The following is a 25,706-nucleotide window of genomic DNA, read 5'->3' as shown; positions in this document are numbered from 1 at the left end:
ATGAAATAAAATGTACAGTTTTTTTTGTTCTCCCAACAGACAGGTGGTCCTGTGTGTTTTAGAAGTACAGTTTAGCCATGGCTTGAAGGAACTTCTTTTTCCTCTTCTGTGCAGCCAATAGTAGTACTTCCTCTGGGTTACTGGCATTGAGCTCCGTCTGACCAATCGCTTTTACCTGTAAAGAAGAATTAATGGCTAACTCTTCTACTGTACATACACGTTCAACCCTATGGCCTTGATTTTCTGAATCAAGTACACAATATCCAATGATGTGAGTAAGCTGCAATGTAATGGACTAATTTGAGATGAATCATTAGGTAGATCCCAGTAAAATATGTGTCCCTTTCACAGGCTAATGCAGATACAAATTTAATGTTTAAGGCATATGAAATAAGTAATCTTTTTGTATATAACAATTGTAGGGTTTATTCTTAAGATAGGGTCCACGTGGCTCACGAGGAGCATAATAGTCAGTGCACTAACAGGCTGAGCCACCAGGGAACAGTTTGCTGCTCAATTTAAACTACATCACCTTTGGGTTTACGTAGATTAGATGAAAGAAAAAAAGACTTACAGCTATTTGTCTCTTCTCGCTTTCACCCCTTTTATGGTGAATATCTGAACACACTGTTAAGGGGACAGTTCAACAAAGTATGAAGTCAAAGAACTAGGCTTCAGCATTATCAAGGTATTACAGTGGTGTATATAGAAATCCTCAACACTTAAGAAATACAGAAATGGAATAATAAATATTGCCACAAACTTTATCTTTAGATGATTTCTCCCAAGGTTTAGTACAGTTATCCTAAGTGGCATTATTCTTAAATAATCTTTTAACTTGGTAAAGGATACGTGTGAGATATTCCAAGATGGTGACGTCCCAGATGTAGTCATAGAGTGAGTCCATGGCATCATGACTGCAATAATAAAATAAAAGTTACATTAGAGAACTTGTAGGTCTAGGAATACAACTATTCACCTGTTTCCTAGGCTGTGTGTTTTCCACTTCCTGTCGGATGTCATTGGATATCATTAGTCATCTGACCAGTTTCATTGGATTTCATTGGATCAAATCGACAGGAAGTGGAACACACACAGGAAGTGAAAAGCCTAGGAAACAGGTGAATAGATTATTCTATTGATTACTTTTTTTAGTAATTGAATTATTGATTTGTCTGATCCACTCTGCTGAGCCTGCACACCAAGAAGGCTTAACCTTTGAGATTCTTGTTTTAAATATGGACTTAACCAAAAAGATAAATCCCAAAGACCGGTAAATAAGTAAACCTGACAAGGTTCTAAGGGTAGTAAATAACCTGTTTTGTTCTTGAAGAGCTTTGAATGCTGTCATATAATCCACCTCTCTCAGAAACTGGCAGAGGACAGCAACCTAACAATAAAAAAGGAGGAGAAAGACAGCTTGATGTTAAACATCAGCCACCAAGAGAATCTGGGTGGGGAGAGAAATCTTTGCTCAAGTCTGACCTGTGTGTGGCAGTTCGTCATGGAACAGCACTTGATCATTCTCTTCAGGACCTGTAAGAAAGGGTCACAGTCTTGTGATTGTGGTCAGTAAAAATGAAACTGCAAGGATAGAGCCATAATTGACTAATTTGTTAATTAATTATGGGTAAGCTAATCTTTGTAGGATCCCAAATCTTCCACTTTAGAACACAAATTGGCTAAAATGTAAGTGAATTGCGCGTAGCCTTAACAGCTAGAGGAGAGTCTTTCAGTCCTAGGATTAGTGCTATATCTAAGTCCCCAAAACCTTGTCCATCACCATTATTCTACCTGATAGATCAAACGCTCATGCCCTTCCCCCACCCCAATAGTACATTCTGGTACGGGACCAAGTTTTGGCCAGAAAGCCAGACTGAGAGTGCCCTCGTTGGGTATCTAATATGTCACCTGTGCGAAGTAGTATGGCGACTGTACCTGATCAGTATAGACATCTGGGGGCACAGCTTTGGTAAAGAAGTCGGAGCACACTGCACCAGCTTGGAGGTAAAAATGCAGGGCTGCAGAGTACTGGTTGGTCACTAAAGAGAGATTCAACAGAAACATAAGTGGATCAACTAACTAACTACTCGCACAACACTGAATGAATGTTTTTCATAAGACACCCCTGGACTGTATTGGAGCCCACGTTGTGGACTGGCCACCTAGATTGCATGACACCTGAATAAATATAACATTTCACCACAGTAGTAAGAGGACAGAAGCCTTTAACCCATTAATATGCCGATTCTACAAATGTCTAAATCCCAACAGTATTCTGAAAAAAAAAACGTATGTTTCTATATCAGCGGTTCTCAAACGTTTTCATGTCAAGGACCCCCAAAATTATATGTATTTGGCTACCGACCCCCATCTCAAAATATTTTGTTCCAGGGACTCCCAGAAGCAAAGAATAGAGTTAAAAATGTTCGCTTTAAACAATATATATTCAAAGATTTGCACACAATTTCACGATTTTTCAAAAATAGCAGATCTACAATCTCATAGCGCAGCACTATGAGCTTGTATATCTGCTATTTTTGAATAGCCAAAGTGTAAAATAATGCTTTTTAGCTCAAATGTACTGTGCTGTGCAGTACATGTTTCTTACCAAAGTAGATGTCGGCCTGCGTGATGAGCCAGGACTGATTGTTGGGGTTCAATTTGAGCGCATAGGACACCAGCTCTTTGACTGTCACAGCCACCGCCTCCACATCCACAGCCTGTATGCTAGGACGCCACACACACACACAAGCTCATTCAGTGATTTGGTCAAGGTTCATTGTACACTAATCTAGACTCAAAGTCTTGGCTGCTGTTAATGGCCAAGTTTTCTCATTGTGGATCAGTAAAGTTTTGCCTCATTTTCAATCTTGTCACTGTCTGGCGGAAACCTTGTATGTCCAAAATCGTTACTAATTCAGAAAAAGAACCCGTGTTCCAATGGATCCAATGTAGTTATTATTTAGTCACAAGTTCGTTCAACCTATTATTTGGCATGGCATTCATTATTGGTGAAAATCTTCCAAATTTAGCAAAATACCGAAAATAGACAATCTACCAGCTCACAACATGTCACATTGCGATGCGTTATACTATGACAGCGTTTGCGTGACACTGTAATAGTATAAAATAAGGCATTCATTTGTGAAAAAACTACGACAAATGGAGATACACGCCACGGTTTCTGTCCGACTAATTATATAATTATTAAGGTGAATTATGTCCAGATGAGCAACGAGAGAGAGAAGCTCTTACTTAAGGAGGGAAGACGGCCAGATGGAGAGGTGCTCTGCTGTCACCTCATTGACGATATCATCCTGGAACAACAGACCATTGGTCATGCATACATTTACAATGTATAAAGCTGATGAGTATAAATTTGCCATAAGACGAGGTAGGCTGATCAAAACAGAACTTGGACTTTTTTGCGGCAATGCATACCCGTACTATGCTGTGAAACCTCACAAACAGGGAGATGAGGGTGGTCAGCACTAGAGGCTCCTGTAAGTTATTTAAGAAAACCCATTATTCCACTCCTCATCATCCAGAATGTATTAATTCAATTAAAGATCAAATACATTCAGCAAGCACAAGTTCAGCTTGTCCTGCACTCACCCTCAGTTTCTTGATGAAAGTGATGAATTTACTCCTAAACAGGTAGACATAAACAACAGAATGGACGTTTTTATAATAGAGAGCATGAAAACTATGTGAATGTGCCAAACACAAATAATTGTTTTAACACTCTTCCCTCTTTACCATGTACAGTACCATAAAATGCCTCAATTTGACCTTTTTTCCAATTATATACATTAATTAGTTGAACCACAAAACAATGCAGAACACACTTTTAATGTAGCCATAGTAAATAGTATTGTATGTATGCCACACAATCCATACATTTGTCCACTAGAGGGTGCCAGAAATGCTAAAACAAACTATATGCTATGCATGCACACCTCTAAATTTCCTTGATCATCAAAATTATGACCAATCCTAGATTATATAGTATGGATTCTGCAAAGCATCAATAAAAGCACATCAGCAGCCTCTTTCTTCACTCTTTGTCTGTGTCGTGCATCAAAAATAGCCGCTCTTCGACGTCACAACGCGTTGTGAGCTTGTAGGCGGTCTATTTTCAGCACGAGACACCAGTGCTTAACAAAGTTTAAATCAGGATATACCTGTGCAGGATGCCCATACTGGAGTCCCTTTGTTTAATGAGGCCCTCACTCGTTCTCTTGTGCTGGAGTGACACGCTGCAGATCTGCACCACCACTTCCCACAGCTCTTTGGCCGTACGCCGACTTTCTTTAGGACCTGGGAGCTCCTTGCAGGTGGAGGCCAGAAGCTGACCGAGCTATCAGGGGGAAATATGGAAGTCAATCTGGGATCAGATAAGAGATTAAGTCAAGCAGCCAAGCTTGATGTAACAATTAATTGATTCCACGATACAGTAGTCATGAGACAGTTACATAATAGTCATAATTTTCACCACATTTTCAAAACCAGACCTTTAAATCCTTTGAGTCATTTGATTCGTAAATAAAATGGATATATCTTTAATATTTTATATATGCAATTTTTCTAGAATCAAAGTAGCCACAACATAAGCTGCACTGCCTCTGTAGATGTACTCCATACAACAGTAGCTTGCAGACCCAGTTGCCAAAACAGTTGCTCTCTGAGGCATCATACTTTATGTTGTACACTAGTAGTAGTAGTCAAGTCGGATTTCTGGAATGTCAACTTTTTCTCACTTCTGCTTTAGTTCGATTGTGTCAGTGAGAGAAAGACACACAGCTAACTGTCCGGCCAGCCAGGAGTAGAACGGGGAACACGCTGAAGAAGGCATTTTGCACCCATGTGGTATGTGCTCTATCCATTTGGCTATCGTGTCACCCAGAGGAGTGTCAAGTTTTAAGGACTATGTGGTGGCTCTATGCAAAACAATGTGTTCACGGATAAAAGTTTGTTTCTCAAAGACCAATAATTGAATGTACTGTAAGTAAGTGCTATAAGAATAGTCAAAGTCTGTGAAGAAGAAGGCGTGCTCACCTTAATGTAAGGGTTGTTCATCACCAGAGACTGTGGCACCTGCAGAGTCAGATAGTCGTTCTCCCTCCAATTCAACATGAAGGCGACACACTCCTCCCCAACGACCTGACGCAGAGGCAGATCTGAAAACAAACACGCCAGCCATCAGGGGTGAGAGTCAGACCGCTTATGCGCTGATTGATTGATTGAATACTTTATTAGTCAGAAATGTAAACAGCACGTAGTACAGTAAGACATTAAAGCTGAAAGGATAACACAAAAAGTCCATGATGCCTTCTCCATCATGTCACAGCATAACATGTTAAATTATGAACCATTTAAACCCTATGTACTTTGTTGACCTTGGTCCCCCAAGGCTCTATCCTTGGACCCTTTTCTCCCTTTACACCAAATCTCTTAGCCGAAAATAGCTAATCTACAAGCCTACAAACCAACGCATTGTGACTGAGCTTGCAGATCTCACAAGGGTTCATGTGGTTTGCCCTATATACTTCATCGTACGATGAATAAAGAAAGTAGCTGATCTACAAGTTCACCATGCGTCGTTAAACGTTGTGAGCTTGTAGATCTCCTATCTTTGTTATTTTTGAAAAATATGAAAGCATTTTGCCTATAATGACATGCCCAAAATAGGTACGCCAGGTTGAAAGTGGTTAAAGACGTCCCATAGGTGTGAAACCATAACGTCGTCCACCCACCGTGTATCCTCATCTCCAGGTACCCTCTGACCCTGCTGACCAGGTCGGGGGGCGGCCTCTCCCTGCTGCCCTCGGCCGCCATCGTCTCGTGCGCTCGGACCTCCAGCAGCAGGATCTCGTTCAGCATCACCTGCCTGAGCTTGGGAGAGAACTCCGTCACCAGCTCCAGACATGCCGAGAACAGCTGCCTGGCATGAGCGAAGTCCTGCCCGGCAAATAGGATCAGATCAGTATTATGTTTTCATCAATGTCGTGTTAATAATAAGATAATGTGATTATCTGATATTTCTTCAAACAGACCTTTATTAAGATGCAGTGGAGGCCTTTGGCCATGAGGATGTATACCAGGTCCTTGGTCAGGCTGTCTTTGGTGCCAAGGATCACATTGATGTAGGCTGTAGGAACCTCCCACTGTTAACACAAAAAGGGGGAACTTGACATATTAACAAAACAGCCACAGTAGAATACATAACTCATGTATTTTGTTTAGCAGCGATCTACTTCAGCATGACATGCACTTTATTTGTTCTATCTAATATCTTGCTTTTATCTTGAACCAGTGATTTCGAGTAAGTCTTCCAACTAAGAATATGAGCTTGTTTTAAGGTTGTACCTTTATTTTCATCGCGTTTCATCATCACGATGCTAGAGGAGTTCTTGTGTGCATGGATTTGTTTGCCCCCTACCTTGCTGTTGACCCTCCAGAAGGGCCGTTCGGCAATGCCGTGGAGTTCAATGAGGATCTGTCTGATCCTCCGTGGCTCCAAGGACAGGATGAGCTGCTGCTCCAGCTGGCCAATGTTCACACTGGCTGAGGCTTTGGAAGGAAAGACCACCGTGCAGTCAGTCACAGGATCACGCATGTTAGGATAATGTACAGTAGCCTGTCATTACCGGAAAATAAACTCAGGACCCAAGTGCAGGGAAACTGGCTTTACCAGTCAGATTTATTAGCCCGTTACTGTTCAATGACGGTATGAGTGTGTGTGGTGTGAGTGTTTATTTGCAGCAGGAGTGATTGTGACTGTGGTGTCTTAACTGTGGTATGTATTTGTCTGTCAGTACCGCCCTGAGCAAAATGATTTCCCCTAGTAGATAATAAAGGACATCAATTTTTTTTGTCCTGACACCTTGCTGAAAACAACAGCTTTTGGAGGTACTTGGTATGCCATAGAAGGAAAGCAGAGCTTTGGAGGTACTTGGTATGCCATAGAAGGAAAGCAGAGCTTTGGAGGTACCTGGTATGTCATAGAAGGAAAGCAGAGCTTTGGAGGTACCTGGTATGTCATAGAAGGAAGGCAGGGGCTTGGCGCTGAGGTTGATAGTGGCCGACCTCTTCCTCATCTGCTCCACCAGGACCTTCCTCTCGTCCTCCTTCAGAAGCTCCATGAACAGCTTGTGAGACGACACCATGAACACCAGGGGAAGCTCTTCAAGGCTCTCACACAAGGTCCTGAAAGGAATGGACACTTTAGCCAAGGGTATGTTTTTTTGAAGTAGTAATAGCAAAGTAGTAATTACGTGTGTTGCAGACAAACAGAAATGATAAGACAAGGTCAATGAAACAAACAAGGTGTTTAAAAGTACAGTACTACACCGATAGTGGTGTAACTCACTCACTTCATAAAGTTGGCCATATTTCTTCTGCCGGTTTCAGACGGACGATCCTTCTCCAGTGATCGTGTACACACCTGCAGGGAAAGGAAATATCACTTAAATGTGCAGTAGCTTTCTTTTCATTTAGACCTAATTCAAACCCAAGACGAATGTTGTTCCCTTCCTGTAAAGTAATTCAATCCATAATGCAATTCAATCAATGGGAAGTTCGATTGTACCTCTAGTATGAAGTCCACCAATCGTTTACTAGGTCTCAGAAGCAACTGCTGGAAACGCACACTGAGGACTTCTCCCTCCAGGGCGTCTCGCACAGAGTTGCACACACACAGCTTGTGGCACACCTCATCAAGGCCCCTCTCGCTGCACACAGCAACAAATCAACATTATAAAGAGTAAAAATCTGATAGACTAATCCGCCTTTGAATTAGGGCTGTACAAATTAATCAACTATAATTCTATACGATAATACTTTCCGCAGTTAATAATTATAAGCTTATGGTCTACTAGCAATGTTGGAAACATATTGTTGATTTCAGCATTTGAAAGCCGTTTATTTAGAAAGACCACTGTATGGTTAAAATAGGTCCAATAAAATAATGTGTTTCCCAAATAATACAGGCTAATAATCAGGATAATATTTAGCATTATTGCCACTATGAATACAAACCAAGTCCTGCTTCATTGAAATACAAATAATTCCCCATTTAGACTCTTACGAGTATAAATTCCGCTTTGTGCCATATCTGTAGTAATTTGGCATTAAGTGATTAAAACCAGGAAAAGACAGCATTTATGCCATATCACAATATTACAATGTCCAAAATCCAAGACGATATCTAATCTTACATCACAATAGACAACATTGATATAATATTGATATTTTGCCACGCCCTACAATGAATAGTGTGATGATAGCTAACTCACCCTTGCTGGACTTTATGCAGAAACTCCCTGAGAACAGATTGTCTGAAGTGGTTCGGCAAGCTGCGAGACAAATTGTCTTTGATGAAGGCCTCAATAAGAGCCTAGAGGGGAGTTTGAAAGAATGACAATACATGTAAGATTCAGAACAATGTCAAAGCACTAGACATTCCTGAATATATATATATATATATATATATACTAAAGTATATATATAACCATTTGTCAAACAAAATCATAGCATCTTTACATCACAGTATCATTCAAAAGGAGTAAAACCTATAGCGGCATTACAATGCATTAGAATTGTGTCCAAAGTGATAGAAATGTGTCTATGGCCAACTCCTGCGAATATACATTGCATTCAGTGATAGTTGTTTTCTCTTCTTTACATTTCTCAGTCAACGAGTCAAATATCATTAAAGGTGTTCATATGTCATATATCCTGTCTATTTTTCTTTTTTTACCTGTTGAGTATTTGTTGAGTTTTGATATACATTTTCAAAGACAAATCAAGTGTTGAGCATGCAGTTGAAATGAAAGGTGTGCAGGACAGTTCTGACCTGGTAGTTGTGTGTCCTGATCAGGCTGTTGATCTGTCCATAGGGTGTGCTGTGTGAGTCACTGGGGTCTAACACTCCTGTCAGAGCCCTACAGGCATTCCAGTAGCCAGCCAGACGCTTCTCATCCAGGTGCACATGGAGAGTTGAGTCCAGCTAAAAAGTCAGATAAAGATACATTTTGAGAGATCACAAACCTAATGGTGGGATAACAGTAGGTTACTTACAGTATGTTTGGGAAAGAATTCTATTCTAATTTCAGAGATCTTCCAATTTTATCTGATGATTTACAGCATGTGTAATGAACCCATAATTAAAAAATGTTTGCCATTGGCTATCAGAAATGTTTTATCATTCCAATGAATCTATTTAACTTTTTTTTTTGTCATACCGAAGACAATACAATTTGTACCTAATGCCATCCTGCTTGGCAATCAGGAGGTTGGATTGGGGACAAGTCCCTTTGACATACAGTACTACATGCTCACGCTACAGAGAAACCATTGGTTCCCAGGGCTTTAATGTTGATTTGGATCCCCATTAGCTACTACATCAGCAGCAGCTACTCTTCCTGGGGTCCACAAAGGCTAAGTTATGTAATTTGGTCCATCACCAAACCCAGAATGAACACATGGGTGTACCTTCTGTAACAGCTCCCTGGTCTGTCTGAAGTGTTCACACGCCTTCTCATAAGCCGGCTGGTCTGTGCAGCCTTGTTGGAAGAAAATACCTCCCAAGTCATAATGCACCTGTTTAAGATAAAAGTTAGGTTTGATTAACTTGTCGAGAACTGCAGTTCATTAAATTAAGACATTCAGAATCAATCATTTATAGGAAAAATCTTTAATTTGTATTTATTTAAACTGCAGTTTGCGTTATGAGTAAATACATGTAGAACACAAATACTACGTAAGTGGTGATAAAATGTGGTGATATTACTACGGGTCAATGTTTAGCAACGAATAAAAGCATCAACCTGTATAAATGAGGCATTACCAAATTAATAGTTTGATGTGAAATATTCACGACACATTTTCAGATCTTGGCCCATTTGCAATATCCTCACAGCGCACCAGTGGGCCCCCACCCACAGGTTGAGAAACAGTGGCCTAATGCTTATCAAACTATGGGTCCTTGAATTTAAAAAAGGTTGAGAAACACTGGTATAGACCCAACCTGACAGTGTAGCTCCTCAGCACCGATGCGGAGACCTGCGGTCGACGACTCTGTCTCTCCATTGGTGGTGCTGGCATCAGCGGCCAGCAGGTCCAGCGTCCTCAGGGTGTGGATGTAGAAGTCCTTCTTCAGCCTCAGCGCACCCTCCAGGACACTGATGGAGTCGGCTGCTTGCTCCTTCAGCTGAAGGGGGGCGTGTTGAAAACATTATTCAAAATGGAGTATTGCAAAACCACGGCTACAAGTAGGGTGGGCGATATAAGTAAGTAAAGTAAGTAAGCCTTGCCGAGCCATGTGGCCCATAGGGCAGGAGCCTATCTCCTGTTTCTGTACCGTGAGGCAGCTTAATGTACAAGTACACCCCCTGGGCATGACGCTAGTACTGTATGTCACAGGGACAGGGAAATATGACTTTAAATCAATATCAAGATTATTAAAAACGTTTGCCTCGATTAATGAATGATCATTATTAAAAATCTAGGTGGTGAAAATAGCTGATCTACAAGCTATGATCTACAAGCTATGATCTACAAGCTATGATCGCTATCTTTTTTGTACGCCACCATTGTACAATGAAGTATAATCCCGGGTTATACTATGAATTGAATACCAAGGACCCCAATGGAAACAAGACCGCAAGGACTTTTTTGGACGGACCTTTTAGACAAAGTATTATAAATGTAATTGTGCTGTTTAAATGTTTTGCCTAATAAAATATTCAATCAATCAATACTATCTATTATTTGGTTATAAGTTATGAATGAGGCATCACCAAATTAATAGTTTGATGTGAAGTATTCACTACCATTTTCAGATATTTTATTCATCCATCAGATCTATATAGTGAAAATAGCTGATCTACAAGCTATGATCGGCTATCTTTTTGTACACCACCATTGTACAACTAAGTATAATCCAGGGTTAAATGGTTAATCAGACTAATCGATTTAATCGATTATTCGGTTATACGTTTGTTATTGGTTCTAAATATCGGTTTCGTTATGTTTTGAATCCATTGCCCAGCCCTACCTAAAAGACAGAAAAAAGGTTGCATCTGTTAGCAAAGCTCAGTTTGTTGTTTACTCACCACACTGAGGATATTTTCTGTCATTTCTTTCTCCTGCTGCACAATACTCAACCTGGGAAACACAACAGGAACACATCGACATTCGACATTATGTCAAGAGTGTGCCTTTTTCGTGTGACTCTTACATAAACAAATAAAAAATAAGGAGAAGCTGGAAGTAGAGAGGAGAATTCAAAAGGCCTACATGTTCATCTGGTGAGGCCCAGGCTTGTTCTGTTTCTCAGGAAAACTGCTCAGCACTATCGTTCTGATGGCCCTTCATGACAAAAAGAAAAATACATTGTAATTAGAAAGTCAAAATGAAGATATATTTTACATTATGCATTTCTTGTAGCAGTGTAATAATAATTTAAAGTCACTGTCAAGCTGTCCAGTGAATTGTGCTTCCTGTTTTTCCTCAAAAATCTAAAACACCAAACCAGGTACGAGGTTGTGGTTTGAAATCATAAAGTCACGCCATGGCAACCATGCCCGACTAGCAAATGACATACGGAACTTGGCACCTATTTTGGCATGTTTTATTTTTTTATAGAAAAAAATGCTGATCGACACAAATGTAACGCGTTGTGAGCTCATAGATCAGCTATTTCCATTGTTCGTGAAGTATATAGGGCTTAAGTGGTTAAAGGTATCATGACATTCATTTTCACTTTTTTTATTTTCAATGTTTTATTTGGGGTTTTATGACCTCAATTACACCCAAAAAACCTGAACTTAAAACATTCAGTGGATTTTCTGTGGTCTGGGGTTTTCTGAATAATTAGGCTGAAAAGTAATCTGAGCTTGGCCCTTCGACAGTGAGGTCACTGTCGAATAATCCCGCCCACTCTCCTCCTCGCCCCTCCCCTCCCCTATCCTTTCCTTTGGGGGGGGCGGAGCAGAGGCGATGATTGACAGGCAAAATCCCTCACCAGCGACACCCGCAGGCAAAGATTTCTTTTTTCATTGCAGTTGAAAAGGCTTTAGAAATGTGAGAGAAAAACACCTGCCATTGATCACTGGAATGGAATTTTCACTTAAAACTTTTTGTACACTTTTGAAGGACCAGGACAAAGACTTTGAATGTGCTGTAAAAGTGAATGTCATTAAACCTTTAAGCTGTGTGACAATCCCATGACAACTGTCATGAAACCTGAAACCTAAATTATACTATGTATAAACTTAGTATAAAGTAATTTCAATACTACTATAATGTGTCGTATGATGCGTTCGGTCGACAAAATATAAATTAGGCTTTACTCACCAACGATTGTAGATGATGACGCCCATGGCGGTGGTGGGGGGCAGAGTGGACAGATCCAGGTCCACGTGTTTCACCCCTGGGGGCACTTTGCTCACACACAGCAGCTCATTCAGTAACATGTTCAGCACAGGGATGGTCAAGCTGAGAGGAGAGAGTCAATACTTAACTATAGAGAAGATAGCTTCTGGAGGCATTTTGAACACCCCATTAACAACTATTGCGTGTTGAACAACTATATGTTACTCTTAGTTCCAATGAAATAATTGCCACAGGAATTATGTTTTCATCCCTTACAAAAAGTAATTTTTCATTCATTTAACTGTTGTAATGTAATTTAACGGGTTACTTTAATGTATTTAGGAATATGGAGGAGATACACAGATTTTCATTGTATTAGGGTGGACCATGGGACCGACCAATGGCAGATCATGCATTCTGGAAACAAAGTCAAATACTTGTATGCAAATAGCTTCTCAATAACATGTACCAACAAAATGTCTTTTGCGCTCGACAAACCCAAACAAACCCAGGCTAACCCTTTCTCCAGTGTGTCCAGGTCCCACTTCATGTACGCTGCCACTTTGAGCGCCAACAGCTTCAGAGTGCGGTTCCGGCGGTTGTCCGCCGGAGGCTGTACTTGGTTCTGTTCATTTACTGACGGCTTGGAGGCTTGCTCTAGGAACTGGATGATCAGCTGCACGTTGGTTGGATCTATGGAGAAATAAATACATGATGTTCATTGTATACATTGACATGGGGAATTACAAATGTTCAATGATAGTTTGCAGGGTGCACAAAATATTTTGTACTTTTTAACAGTTTAGAGAGAGAGATCTGTACTGATTATTTAATTGGTACAAAAAAATAAAGTAACTTAATCCTAGCAACCATATTCTGGGGGGAACATTAGCCAAAAATAGACGATCGACAAGCTCACAGCGGGTCGCAAGGAAGCTTGTGGATCGGCAATTTTTTGTGAAGAGATTTGGTGCAGACAGAAAGAGACAACTCAGGTTCAGTTTATTCAGTCTAGAGGGTTTAAGTGGTTAATTATCCATTTCAAAAGCAAAGGCAATCGTTGGATTGATAAAACTACATCTAGAATAAAAGTATGTGAGCTTACCTGGGAAGGCCTTCTGGAGGTGTTTCTCCAGCAGTGTGCCGTCCAGTAGGAACTCAAACCAGGAGGTTTGGAGAGGAGTACCGGGTCTGCTAGTGGTCACTGCTGCCCCCCTGTCTACTGTCTCCGAACTCATCGCACCCTGGTGCACAGACATACAGTATGTGTTAAGATCAATGATATTGGTCCCACAGGAAATTGTTGTGCCAAGGTGCTCAATAGTGCAAGATAAAAGAAGGGAATAAGGAACTAAAGGATATTTAACTTCCTAAATATGTCATTTTCCCTGCATAAATCTTGGCTACAAATATGTCAATCTCCAGAAATCTGTGTAATAGGGAATTTGATAATGGAATTGCTTTTTTTTAAATTGATTGCATACTTTATTAACAGTTTGCAAAAAAAAGTACAGTGGTACGATTATACAATGACGCTAAAAGGATAAAGCCCTGAGGACTTGTTTCCATTGTGGTCCTTTGCAGTGGTCAATATAAATTACCATCGAGCAGATCTGTAGAGGGCGCAGTGGAGTAAATAAAATAATGTCCATCTGGCGGACATACTGTATTTTATTTTCTGCCCAAAAAGTGTATTATACAGAGAAGGTGGGTGCTGAGGGGCTTCCCTAGCCTGGTAAACCCTCCCTCCGGAAATCTCAATTCCATTTCATTTCAGGAGTGAGTCTGGCCTGATCCGCCTGTCTGCAATATTGGCTGTGCTGGAGTTGGGCGGGAGTAATACCGTTGACTGACAACCCCTTCAGCCAATGATAATTTTTCCCCTTCAGCCAATCAGCAGTTCACCAGTCTTAATGTGACGCGACGGGACTTTTGAGACAGCCATACCCAAAATGGGTTGCCTTTTTCGGGTACAATGGTGTCACTGCCCGCCCCTACCGGTTCTCTAATTATTATTTTTTAAATAGGCTTTGTCATGATTAATTGACCACATATATGAAGTTAAACAACTAAATTCTATCCAAACGATATCTTATAAGTAAATTCCGTGCCTCAAAATAGAAGTTAGAGAGCTTTTTGAAGTAAAAAAATAGCGGAGAATTGGCCGCACATGAAAAAGATGGCTGCCGTTCGTGTTTTGGGCTCACTCGAACTCGCCACCTGATTGGCCAACGTAAGCTGTCAATCACAGAACAATGAGCGACGACGCTGATAGGCGCGTCCGTTTGGCATACACAGCCAATATTGCAGAGAGGCGGTTCATGCCAGACTCACTCCAGGAATCAAATAGAAATTAGATTTCCGGAGGGAGGGTTTACCAGGCTAGGGCTTCCCACCCTGGCGAATAGACTTTCAACAACACAATACAGCCTTTGTTTCGGTGAGTAGCGAAATAGTTTTGTTTATTTTGACTAAAGACGGAGACCTCGCATGGTAGTGTAATTTTCGGTCTATGAGCAGAGCATCGCGGCTGGCAGAGCGTTTTAGAGAGAACTCACTAACGCTCTGGACCAGGGCTAGCCTAAAAGCAAGTACTAGTTGCCAACACGGATGTGCATGATTTAACAGTTCTCATAAATGGTTGGTTATTATGAACAGAATAGTTTGGAAACAAACATGGGGCGGTGGGCTACCTTCTCACACAGAACAACACAACCACTAATATGTCCAAAATTATAGTTTTAGTTTAATCGTCTTGCGTTGTTGCCTGGTCGGTTATCTTACCTTGGTAGGCAACATTAATGAGCAGTGGAAACAGGTACGGGAATTACAATAAAAGGGTCGGAATCTGATACTCAAAGGATTCTTTGATATCACATTGTTTTCTTTCTCTGCCTGTTCTGAATCTCCAGTGTATTTCCGGCCACTTTCTCTGATGTCATCAAACGTTGCCCTCGTGCGGCTCGTCGCGCCATATTCAACATTCAGCGGCCAAAGGAAAGGAGTTTGTACTTTAATCGTATTTTAACTCTATGACTCTTATAACTGTATAGTAACGCGTCGCGTGTAACAAAACCAAAACAAAATGCATCTCACAGGCGTTGCAGACGATTCATCATCATCAGGTAACAGACACTGCTTCGACCCAACACTTTACTGGCATGTTAGCTGAGTATTTTGTTTACATGTTAGTGTTGTCTCTCTGGGCCTCACACGACGGTGACCCAGCTCCTCTCTGGAAGGCGTTTGAAAATAGATTATAGGGAAATTCGTGTACAGTATCCTTGTCCGATTGATGATCTTTGCCGTAGAGAAAAATTAAGATTCCCCACACATATTATGGGGTAGGATATTTATATATAGCTATGTTCGGATTATGGATACCCTATTTTCCTGTACAGTTTGCCGTATGTACCGTTCTCGTTCTTGGCGTAATAGTGAGTACACTTACTCACGCAGTGATGGAAGAAGACGTACTCCCATGTTTTAGTAAAAGTATCAATACCCTATTATTGTAGAAATAGTCTGTTACAAGTTCGGTATTCAAAATGTACTTGAGTAAAAGTACAAAAGTATTGGCATCAAAATATACTTGTACCAAAAGTAAAAGTACTTGTGGTATATTGATACACATTTATGGACTTATAGAGCCCAATTTGAACACACACACAGAGACATGAGGCTGATACTGAGTGGCTACAGTGCACATTCCAGACTCCAGAGTGGTTTCTCTAACACTAGATGTCCAGTACAAGGGATGCTTCCCAGAGGGCATCTGACCTTAGCTGACCTCTAGGATCTTGGGGTGTTGTTCTTCTGCACAATGGACACACACACACACACACACACACACACACACACACACACACACACACAAGAGATGTAGCACACACACCTAGCTCCGTGCACATCCAACACACACGAAGGCAATGTATGCAAGTACATACACACACATGTGAAGTCTGCATATAAATACTGTGAGGACAAAGAAACCATCCCTTCTCCTTCTTCTTCTGTCTATGTTCTGTTCCGGCCACACCATGTAGCACATGGTGTGGCATCGATTTTTGTACATTTTGTCCAATAAATCGACTTGGGGAACATTACTGGTCTGGACCTTTCTACTTCCTTTCAAGTATATTGTCACACTTGTGCAAAATACACTACATACTCATTTATGCAGATGGTCTCATCTGCATAAATGAGTACTTTAAGTACAGTAATTGAGTAAATGTACTTACTTTCCACCACTGTACCCACATGATACCCACATGAGATATTACTGTAAGCATGCACGACAAGGCATTGGTGATGAGAATTCAATAGCATCCGGCCTGCAGACCTGCTATAACTTGTAATCCGTTGAAATAAAAAAAAGAGAACGAATGGTTTTCTGCTGAGGAAACTATGAAAGCGACCATTTACAGGCAGAATAATAATGTGATATGATATGATTCCCAGCACAAAAGGAAGACACAGTGCTGTGTATGTTATTCAGCCTATTTCTATCTACTGTAAGATCATTTTCAAAGACCAAAAACAGTATTTTTATTTTTGTCCTAGGAATGGCTGTGATATATATTACATACATTTAATATAGTATTAGTATACATAACCATAGAATTTGAATATGGCAAGAAATACCCGGTAGTGGCTCAGGAGGTAGAGCGGCTGCTTGGGAAGTGGAAGGTTATCGTTTCGATGCCCGGCTCCCCCTGAGGCTTGAGTTAGTGTAGAAGTTTCCTTGAGCAAGACACTGAACCCCTAGCTGCTCCTGATGAGTAGGTTGTTGCCTTGCATGTTTTCCTCTGCCACTGGTGTGTGTGTGTGTGTGTGTGTGTGTGTGTGTGTGTGTGTGTGTGTGTGTGTGTGTGTGTGTGTGTGTGTGTGTGTGTGTGTGTGTGTGTGTGTGTGTGTGTGTGAATGGGTGAATGTGATGCATATATTCTTATTGTTACAAGCGCTTTGGTTAAAAGGTGCTATATAAATGCACCATTTATGAATACATGAAATGTATGTAATATCACAGCCATTCTAGGGCTAAGATATTCTATAAGATTGAAACATTTAATAAATCATGTCTCTTACTTCTCAGATGATGATGTACCTCTCACAACCTTTCTAAAGAAGCCACAAAATGATGAAAACCCATTGCATGACGCCACAAAGAGCTCAACCATGGACTTAAACAATAATTCAGGAAAAGACAAAAGTGGTGAGGAAAATAAAATTGGTATCCTTATAAATTAAATAAAAAAATCTACAAAATATTTATCGTATGAAGACTAACCATCATAAGAAAATTATGAATATAACAAGTTGAGTAAATGACATGTCAGTATAGGTAAAAGGGAAAATGAAATTAATTAATTATAATTCATAATTTGATGTTCATGTCTTCACCTTTTCCATTATGATAGGTCCTTTGTGCTCAGATGGCAGTTCAGATAATGATTTGCCTTTGACAAAACTGAAATGCAATCAGGAGAAACCTGTAAGGAAGACCTCTGTACCAGCAAGGAGGAGTACTGTTTTGGGTAAAAAGATAATTGAATGGACTATAGAACCTTATTGAAAACACATAGAAATGTTATGAGAATGGTATAATATATGCTTGTCTGTGTCCTGTTATTAGCAGGGATGGAAGATACTTCAGATGATGAGCCCTTGATAAAGAAAACAAAGACATCTTCAGCAGCACAAAAGACAGAGAGCGATGGAAAAAAACTGGACTGCACAAATGGCACAGGTTGGTGTTGAGCACATTTGACGTGACACGATTACAGTGAGGGCAGCGATTCAGGACTCCTGAGTTGGTGTTGGCTAGTCCGCACTCTCGCATTGCAATAAATCACAACATACTATGTTGTGTCTTAGGCCTTTCAGTTCATGACATTGGCCGCGTTTCCCAACGAGATTCGTAGAGATGCTGCGTTGAGCATCTGCGCAGGTTCTACGACGGGTCTTACGTGTGTCCACACAATCTGCGCAGTACCATAGCAGCCACGTAGATTTCAGCTCATGCGCTGCCTACGCAGCCTGCGTAAGAGCCTGGGACCCGGCGAAACCAACGCTCTACCCTCATTAGTAGCAGCTGGTTCTGCCCAACGTGCAATCGCTTCCCACGTCCATGGCGTTACGTTTCTGCTAAAACTACATTTGGGAGACAGAATGGCGTATCCTACTCTCCTCCTACTTCTGCGAGAGGCGTAGCCCTGCAGTGCTCTCCTACGAAGCATTTTGTTACTAGCGCCCTGGGGCGGTAGTAACACCCCGTAGCGAAATAGATCTATGAAAAGACCGACCGACCACACACACACACACACACACACACACACACACACACACACACACACACACACACACACACACACACACACACACGCACACACATTTAATTTATGTATATGTATATGTATGTATATATATATATATATACACATATATATATATATATATATATATATATATATATATATATATATATATATATATATATATATATATATATATATATATATATATATATCATATATTGCGGCCGGGCCGGTGCGTAACGACAGCTTGCAGATCTTTTTTTTTTGGGTAGGGTGAGCGTCCTCTATGCATGAACCCGAAGTTTACAAATTGTACTGTACTCTCACGAATGATCTCTGATCTGATCATCTGATAAAAATATTAAGCAAGCCAAGTTAACTAAAGGACGTAAGACCCCAGTTCCCCTCACAAAGTGACAGCTGACGTCTGCAAGATATAAATATGAAAAAAAATATTATATAGTATGGGTCGTCCACTAGCCTAGCGGTCTAGGCGCATGTCACTCAATATGGGAATCCATCAAGATAGCTGTCGCGGGTTCGACTCTAGTACCGACGACCTTACTGTGTCTCTCTCCCCTTTTCCTGTCAGTCTATTGTCCTGTCCAAATAAAGGCAAAAAAGCCCCTAAATATATATTTTTAAAAAAGGACGCAAAATGTCCCATTTCCCAAGTTTAATATGTATAAATATATTTTTTAAAATAGCAGATTGCAAGCTCACAACGCCTCTTAAGCTTGTAGATGTAATTTAATGCATAAATATATTCAAACGTTGTATTTAGAGTGGACTGCTTCAGGACATCTGACAGTTGGCTGTCACCTTTTATGAGATGATCTAATTTGCTAAAATTTATAAATACCGGATTCATGCACATATAGTTAAGCAGTGAGGTGGGATTGAACCCGAAGCTCCCACTTGTCAGCACGACACGTTACCAGTCATGCCAATAGGCCTGACCAGCGCAGCAGTTCCTCCTATAACAGGCTGCGCTGCTCGGTCCTCTATGCATGAACCCGATGTTTACAAATTGTACTCTCACGGATGATCCGATCGTCTGATAAAAATATTAAGCATATGGCAAGTTAACTAAAGGTATATAAATGATGCTGAGCTAAACATGTTTCCTAAATTTCGAAGTTTTATAGTTAAACGTTATGATGAAAGTCCCCAGTTCCTCTCACAAAGTGACAGCTGTTGCGCTCAACATTTTTATGAATGGTTAAAAAATCTTTTGAAACTAGCAGATCTACAAGCTCACAACGCTTCACAAGCTTGTAGATCTGCTATTTTCAAAAGATTTTAATACATATTAAATTTGGGAAATGGGACATTCTGCATACCTTTACTTTTGGTATTTTAAGTATATTTAATTTACTTGCATAATGGGGACACTTTAGTGTTTTATTTAACTTGCAGATGTCAACTCACCACTGTAATTTCATTCATAAATATATTATTCAAAAGTTGTATTTGGAGTGGACTGCTTCAGGACATCTGACAGTTGGCTCTGGTATTTTTATGATCCATTTCACTTTCGCAAAGGGTGTTTAAACTGCAGTGTAGCGTATGACAGCCCTACGTAGTTTACGTCGGCCTTACGTAGACTTCGTCCAGGAGGTCTTTACGTCTATGCTGTCTCGCGAATGTAGTTTTAGCACACACGTAATGAGAACCTGCGACGATGGTGCCTCCTGAAGCCAGTTTAGATACCACGTAGAGCACACACAGCTGCTACTAATGAAGATAGATCGTGGCGGGGTTGCTACTGCGCAGGTGCGTGGAGGCTCTCACGCAGCTTCTAGGCTGCGTCTGAGCTCAAAGTCGTTTGGGAAACCTGGCCAATGATGATAATGTACATCTGATAACTTTCCTCCACAAGCTAACGGAGACTCTGACAGAGAATCCAATCCTTAGCTCTCACTCTGCTTCTCAAAACGATAAATGACCTATCTGTGAATGTCTGTTTTATCCAACCGTTTCAGATTTGACAAAAGAAGATAGCTCAGATGAGGAACTTTTGATGAGCGTGACTAAAGTGTCCTCCAAAACTGTGAGGAAAACAACAACTTTCAATACAGACCAGAAAGATGAGACTACAGCTTCAGATGACGAGCCATTGATAAAGAAAACAAAGACATCTTCAGCAGCACAAAAGACAGAGAGCAATGGAAAAAAACTGGACTGCACAAATGGCACAGAAAATAAGACAACAGGTGATCATTTTACATGCATTTATTTATACTTTGTATGATGTCTCTTGTATTCTTCAATCAAATTCAACTTTTATCATAACAAAATTATGAATATAACAAGTTTAGTAAATGACATGTCAGTATAAGTAAAAGGGTAAAATGAAAATGATTGATTATAATTTATAATTTGATTGTCATGTCTTAACATTTTCCATTATGATGGTCCCTTTGTGCTCAGATGGCAGTTCAGATGATGATGATGTGCCTTTGACAAAACTGAAATGCAAGCAGGAGAAACCTGTAAGGAAGACCTCTGTACCAGCAAGGAGGAGTCAAGTTTTGGGTAAGAATAGAAGAGAATTGAATGGACTATAAAACCTTATTGAACACACACAGAAATGTTATGAGAATGGTATAATATATGCGTGTGTGTTCTGTTATTAGCAGGGATGGAAGACACTTCAGATGATGAGCCCTTGATAAATAAAACAAAGACATCTTCAGCAGCACAAAAGACAAAGATCAATGGAAAAAAACTGGACTGCACAAATGGCACAGAAAATAAGACAACAGGTGATAATTTTACATATACTTTGTATGATGTCTCTTGTATTCTTCAATCAAATTCAACGTTTTAGTGTCATTTGAAGACAGGCCAAATAGAGGTATCACTGGCCAAGTTTTAAATACATTATGATTCAAAGGGGAATTAGCACTTCTGCTGGAAGTATTCTACAAATTGCATTATTATTCATAAAACAAATTATTTATCCCCATTCATCACATAATGTCTCTTTTCAAAAAGCTTTTCTGCTTAAAACAATTAGAAAAATGTTATGTGTGATGTTGAGCACATTTGTACAATGTACATCTGATAACTTTCCTCCACAAGCTAACATAGACTCGACAGAGAATCCAATTCTTAGCTTAGTCTGCTTTGCTAAAAGATGACTGGGGAAAAAGCTTGCCAAAAATAGCCAATCTACTAGCTCATAACACGTTATGCACGTTATGAGCACGTTATGAGGACGTTATGAGCTTGTAGATGGAATATTTTTGGTAAAGAGATTTGATGCAGAGTAATAAAAGAGTGTACCAAGTACAGTTGCAACTCAGATCCGTTTGACTAAGGGTTTACTGAGGTGGTTATTTGAGGCTAGCCTGGGAAACCCCCCTCCCTCCGGAAATCTCATTTGCAAATGAGTTTTCCGGGGGGGGGGGGGGTTTACCAGGCTAATTTGAGGCATGGTGTGGCTACTGTTGTATGCAAAAGATATTGTTTCATGAATGGTACATTCTATTTTTCAATAAAGCATTACATTTAGCTGATATTCCAGAGAATCTTGGGAAGGGTATTCAACGCACATCCAAATGTGCCAGGTGCAGGACAAGGAACAATGCATAAAGTAAAAATAAGGTCCGTAGACACTGGCCAAATAACCTCCACTGTTTATTGTAAGGAACGTTTTGATCACATTCGGATCTTCGGCTCTGATGCAGATCCAAGTGTTATCGAAACGTTGAACTTACAATAAACTGTGGAGCTCATTTGGCCAGTATGCAGACTTTATTTTAATTTTATTCCAGAGCAGCTTGACACGAGTGAGCTTACGGTTTCATGAAGACTCATATTTGTAAATAAGGCTTTATAGTTCATATTATTTTTGAGGACTGTACATGACATTCCAGAGCAGCAAAAATTAGCTCAAAGATATTTCAGCAGGGCGTGTAGCTACTGACCACTGTGAAAAACAGTCATAAACCTGTGATTGTGTATGTCTCCACCGCTAATCATAAATAACTCACCTGTTGCATCAAGCCTTCAGCACTGCACCTGCTACAATACCTTTTCTTTGTGTTGCATGGATCAGATGACAGTTCCGAAGATGAACCCCTGATAAACATTAGAAGTTCTCTTCTGGCAAAGAAATCAGCAACTAATGATATTAAGAGGAAAAGCAGCAATGGCAACTCCAGGATGAAAAAGCGAGCAGGTACAAAAGTTAATAATGTATTCCTTGACTTATGACAGACCTTTCTTCAAACTTTTGTGGTGTTATGAATCTGTTTGGAAGTTACCGTACGTAGTATGCACCTTTTGTGATATGCCATGCCCACTACCATACTCCAGATGGTAGAACTCTTTCTTCTTTCTTCTTTTTTCAACATTCAAATACACACTTTTTTTTGTAACCCCAAAACTATCAGTTTTGCTGCTCTGGCACTATTGTAAGGAAGGTGATGTTCAAATTGCATCTACCATGTGCAAACTATGCTATTTTGTAGTTTAGGTTGACATTTAACATAAAAGCACATAACTCTGTAATATTACATTGACATCGTGATATTAGACTAGACATCGTCTGGGATTTATTTTTTCAAAACATGTTTCAATTTCTGAAACATCACAATAGACTATTGTAAAGTTGTATAAAACTCATTGTACTCCGTTTTCTGTAATACTGGGTTTCATTGCATCTGGATAGGAAAGGGGCTTATTTGTAAATGTCTGTTTTATCCAACCGTTTCAGATTTGACAAAGGAAGATAGCTCAGATGAGGAACATTTGATGGGAGTGACCAAAGTGTCCTCCAAAACTGTGAGGAAATCAACAACTCTTAAAAGAGGCCAGAAAGGTGAGACTACAGCATAAGTGTTATGAGTGTACAAACAAATACATTATCTGTATTAGATATTTAATACGGCATTTTTTATTCTGTAACACAGAGGTATCACATGATAATGGTAGTTCAAGTGATGAACCCCTAAGTGAACTTGCCGAAAGACACAAGGCACAACAACAGAGAGCACCACCTGTTGCAACATCGAGAAAAACTACATTACGTAAAAAGATCAAAGCCATTCCACATAAACAGGGTATGTATGAATATGAGAACTGTTCTCAATTACTTTGCATTCACATCTCATCTGTTTTTTACCCCTAATATAATGTATTCTTGTTCTATGTCTAGAATATTGTGACAGCTCAGATGATGAACCTTTGATTAAAAAGAAAACAGCGAAGGCCCTTTCTAAAGAAAGGAGTCCAATGAAGTGCAACAAGAGGAGAGCAAAAACTAAAGGTTGTGACCAGTTGGATACACTGTAACATTTAGTAAATATTATTGTTGTGTCCATATAAGAAAATGGGGGAAAATGAAATGTATTAATAATTACTAATTTGATGTTCATGTCTTCACCTTTTCCATTATGATAGTTCCATTGTGCTCAGATGGCAGTTCAGATGATGATGTGCCTTTGGTAAAACTGATATGCAAGCAGGAGAAACCTGTAAGGACCTCTGTACCAGCAAGGAGGAGTACTGTTTTGGGTAAGAATAGAAGAGACAAGAATGCATTTTAAAATCTTATTGCCCAGTGCCCACACATATAAATGTTATGAGAATGGCGTGAAATAGAAATGTGAGTTTGGTAATATTGGATGACCTCTTGAACACATTTGTTTTGTCTAATCCATCCGTCTGTAAGTCTCAATTGAAATTAATTGCATACATTTTATGTGATACTGTCCCTTCTCACATTTTTGCAGAGTCATCAGCTGAAGAGAATTTATTGGAACTCAGATTATCAACTGACAGCTCTGATGATGAGCCCTTGATAAACATTAAGAAGACTGCCATGATGAAGACTGCCTCTCACGTGTGTCCAGAGTCATCAAGTGACAGCTCTGATGATGAGCCTTTGATAAACATTAAGAAGAGGACTGCCAAACCTCCGGCAATTACCAAGTTCTTAAGGGTAATATTGCAGAAATGCAATGTTGAAGCTGTGACTAGTATCTGCTAGCTATGTATGTATGGACATGATGCTAGTATGTCGCAGGGACTTCCCCCAATCCAACCCTTGATGCTGACTGCTGAGTGACAAGCAGGGAGGCATTGGGTCCAATTCTTCTAGTCATTGGTCAGATATCTGACGTGCCGTGGACCGATCAAAACTTTGGTGTGAAGTGCAATGAATGTATTAACTGACTGATATTGGTTCTGTTTTCAGTGTAAGAATACACTTTATGCACCTGATTTCTACTCCGCTTTCTTTTACCTGATAGACAGAAAATGTATCAGCATAATACATTTATATGAATGTATATAATTACTGTTTTTGTTTGAATAATGCATGGTGGAGGTTATAGGATGCATGTAAAGCAGTGATTCTCAACCTTTTCTTGATCAGGGCCCACTTGAAAATCTCGAAAGGGTTCGCAGCCCACCTATCTGACCATTTAACATGACAGCCATTCTGCATTTTCAGAGCATGTTTGTTTTAATGGTCAATCAATCAATCAATTGTGTTCCGGCTTGGATCAATGGGACTAAGGTAGTGTACTTTAAGCTCCTATTTATAAATAACGAAGAAATCAGAATTTCATGGTTTTAAAAGAATACCAATTGTTTCTGTGTCATTTTTGTATTATTTTTATGTAATTATCATTACAATCTTTGTTTTGCCAATTGTTTGGGGGGCCACTTGCAATACCCTCCCGGCCCACATGTTGAGAATCACTTATGTAAAGCAATATTACTGCTTGGGTGGTTTTTAGAACTGCTAAGGTTTTCAAAATATATTTTGTGACATTTTTGTTTTGAATCTTGGGTTAAAAGATTGATGTAAATAGTTACAACATAAAAAATAAATACATAATTGGTATCTCATTGTAATTAACTTCGAAGTGACACAAGCTAGCAGACTGTAAATATGTCTGCAACAACATTGACTGTAAATTAAATAAATAAAAACTGGTTTACATATTGGATTTCTTCTTCGCTTGTCCTATTTGCGTCCTCAACTTCCGC

The 25,706-nt window shown here is 39.9% G+C and overlaps 2 protein-coding genes across 4 annotated transcripts; one reads left to right on the top strand and one right to left on the bottom strand.

The window, feature by feature from the left end:
- Nucleotides 1–29: 29 nt before the first annotated feature.
- On the bottom strand, nucleotides 30–15,291 carry ints8 (integrator complex subunit 8). Its single transcript, XM_080442966.1, has 28 exons — nucleotides 15,166–15,291; nucleotides 13,487–13,625; nucleotides 12,900–13,074; nucleotides 12,364–12,504; nucleotides 11,305–11,376; nucleotides 11,121–11,172; nucleotides 10,034–10,216; nucleotides 9,499–9,606; nucleotides 8,861–9,013; nucleotides 8,301–8,401; nucleotides 7,595–7,736; nucleotides 7,380–7,450; nucleotides 7,037–7,212; nucleotides 6,446–6,576; nucleotides 6,060–6,170; nucleotides 5,760–5,964; nucleotides 5,062–5,183; nucleotides 4,188–4,363; nucleotides 3,619–3,652; nucleotides 3,445–3,504; nucleotides 3,259–3,320; nucleotides 2,612–2,730; nucleotides 1,939–2,042; nucleotides 1,486–1,536; nucleotides 1,317–1,390; nucleotides 853–917; nucleotides 575–618; nucleotides 30–175 (listed from the first exon to the last, which is right to left on the bottom strand). The coding sequence occupies exons 1-28, from the start codon at nucleotides 15,178–15,180 to the stop codon at nucleotides 59–61; spliced, it is 3,003 nt and encodes a 1,000-aa protein (XP_080299092.1). The 5' UTR covers nucleotides 15,181–15,291; the 3' UTR covers nucleotides 30–58.
- A 77-nt stretch (nucleotides 15,292–15,368) lies between these two features.
- Nucleotides 15,369–25,622, top strand: LOC308095854 (uncharacterized protein). Of its 3 annotated transcripts, none has more exons than XM_080442969.1 (13): nucleotides 15,369–15,506; nucleotides 17,477–17,596; nucleotides 17,802–17,918; nucleotides 18,020–18,130; nucleotides 20,684–20,914; nucleotides 21,132–21,236; nucleotides 21,338–21,466; nucleotides 22,765–22,887; nucleotides 23,425–23,529; nucleotides 23,621–23,770; nucleotides 23,866–23,976; nucleotides 24,111–24,224; nucleotides 24,443–25,622. In XM_080442969.1, the coding sequence occupies exons 1-13, from the start codon at nucleotides 15,467–15,469 to the stop codon at nucleotides 24,697–24,699; spliced, it is 1,713 nt and encodes a 570-aa protein (XP_080299095.1). In that variant the 5' UTR covers nucleotides 15,369–15,466; the 3' UTR covers nucleotides 24,700–25,622. The 3 variants fall into 3 exon arrangements, with proteins under 3 accessions (XP_080299095.1, XP_080299094.1, XP_080299093.1); XM_080442968.1 differs by having other exon boundaries at nucleotides 18,017–18,130; nucleotides 21,341–21,466; XM_080442967.1 differs by having other exon boundaries at nucleotides 18,017–18,130.
- The last annotated feature ends 84 nt before the right edge of the window (nucleotides 25,623–25,706 follow it).

Source organism: Gymnoscopelus braueri (genome assembly GCF_963280865.1).
Source record: "Gymnoscopelus braueri genome assembly, chromosome: 11".
In the NCBI taxonomy this organism is placed as follows: Eukaryota; Metazoa; Chordata; class Actinopteri; order Myctophiformes; family Myctophidae; genus Gymnoscopelus; species Gymnoscopelus braueri.
This window is presented reverse-complemented; position numbering and strand designations above follow the sequence as displayed.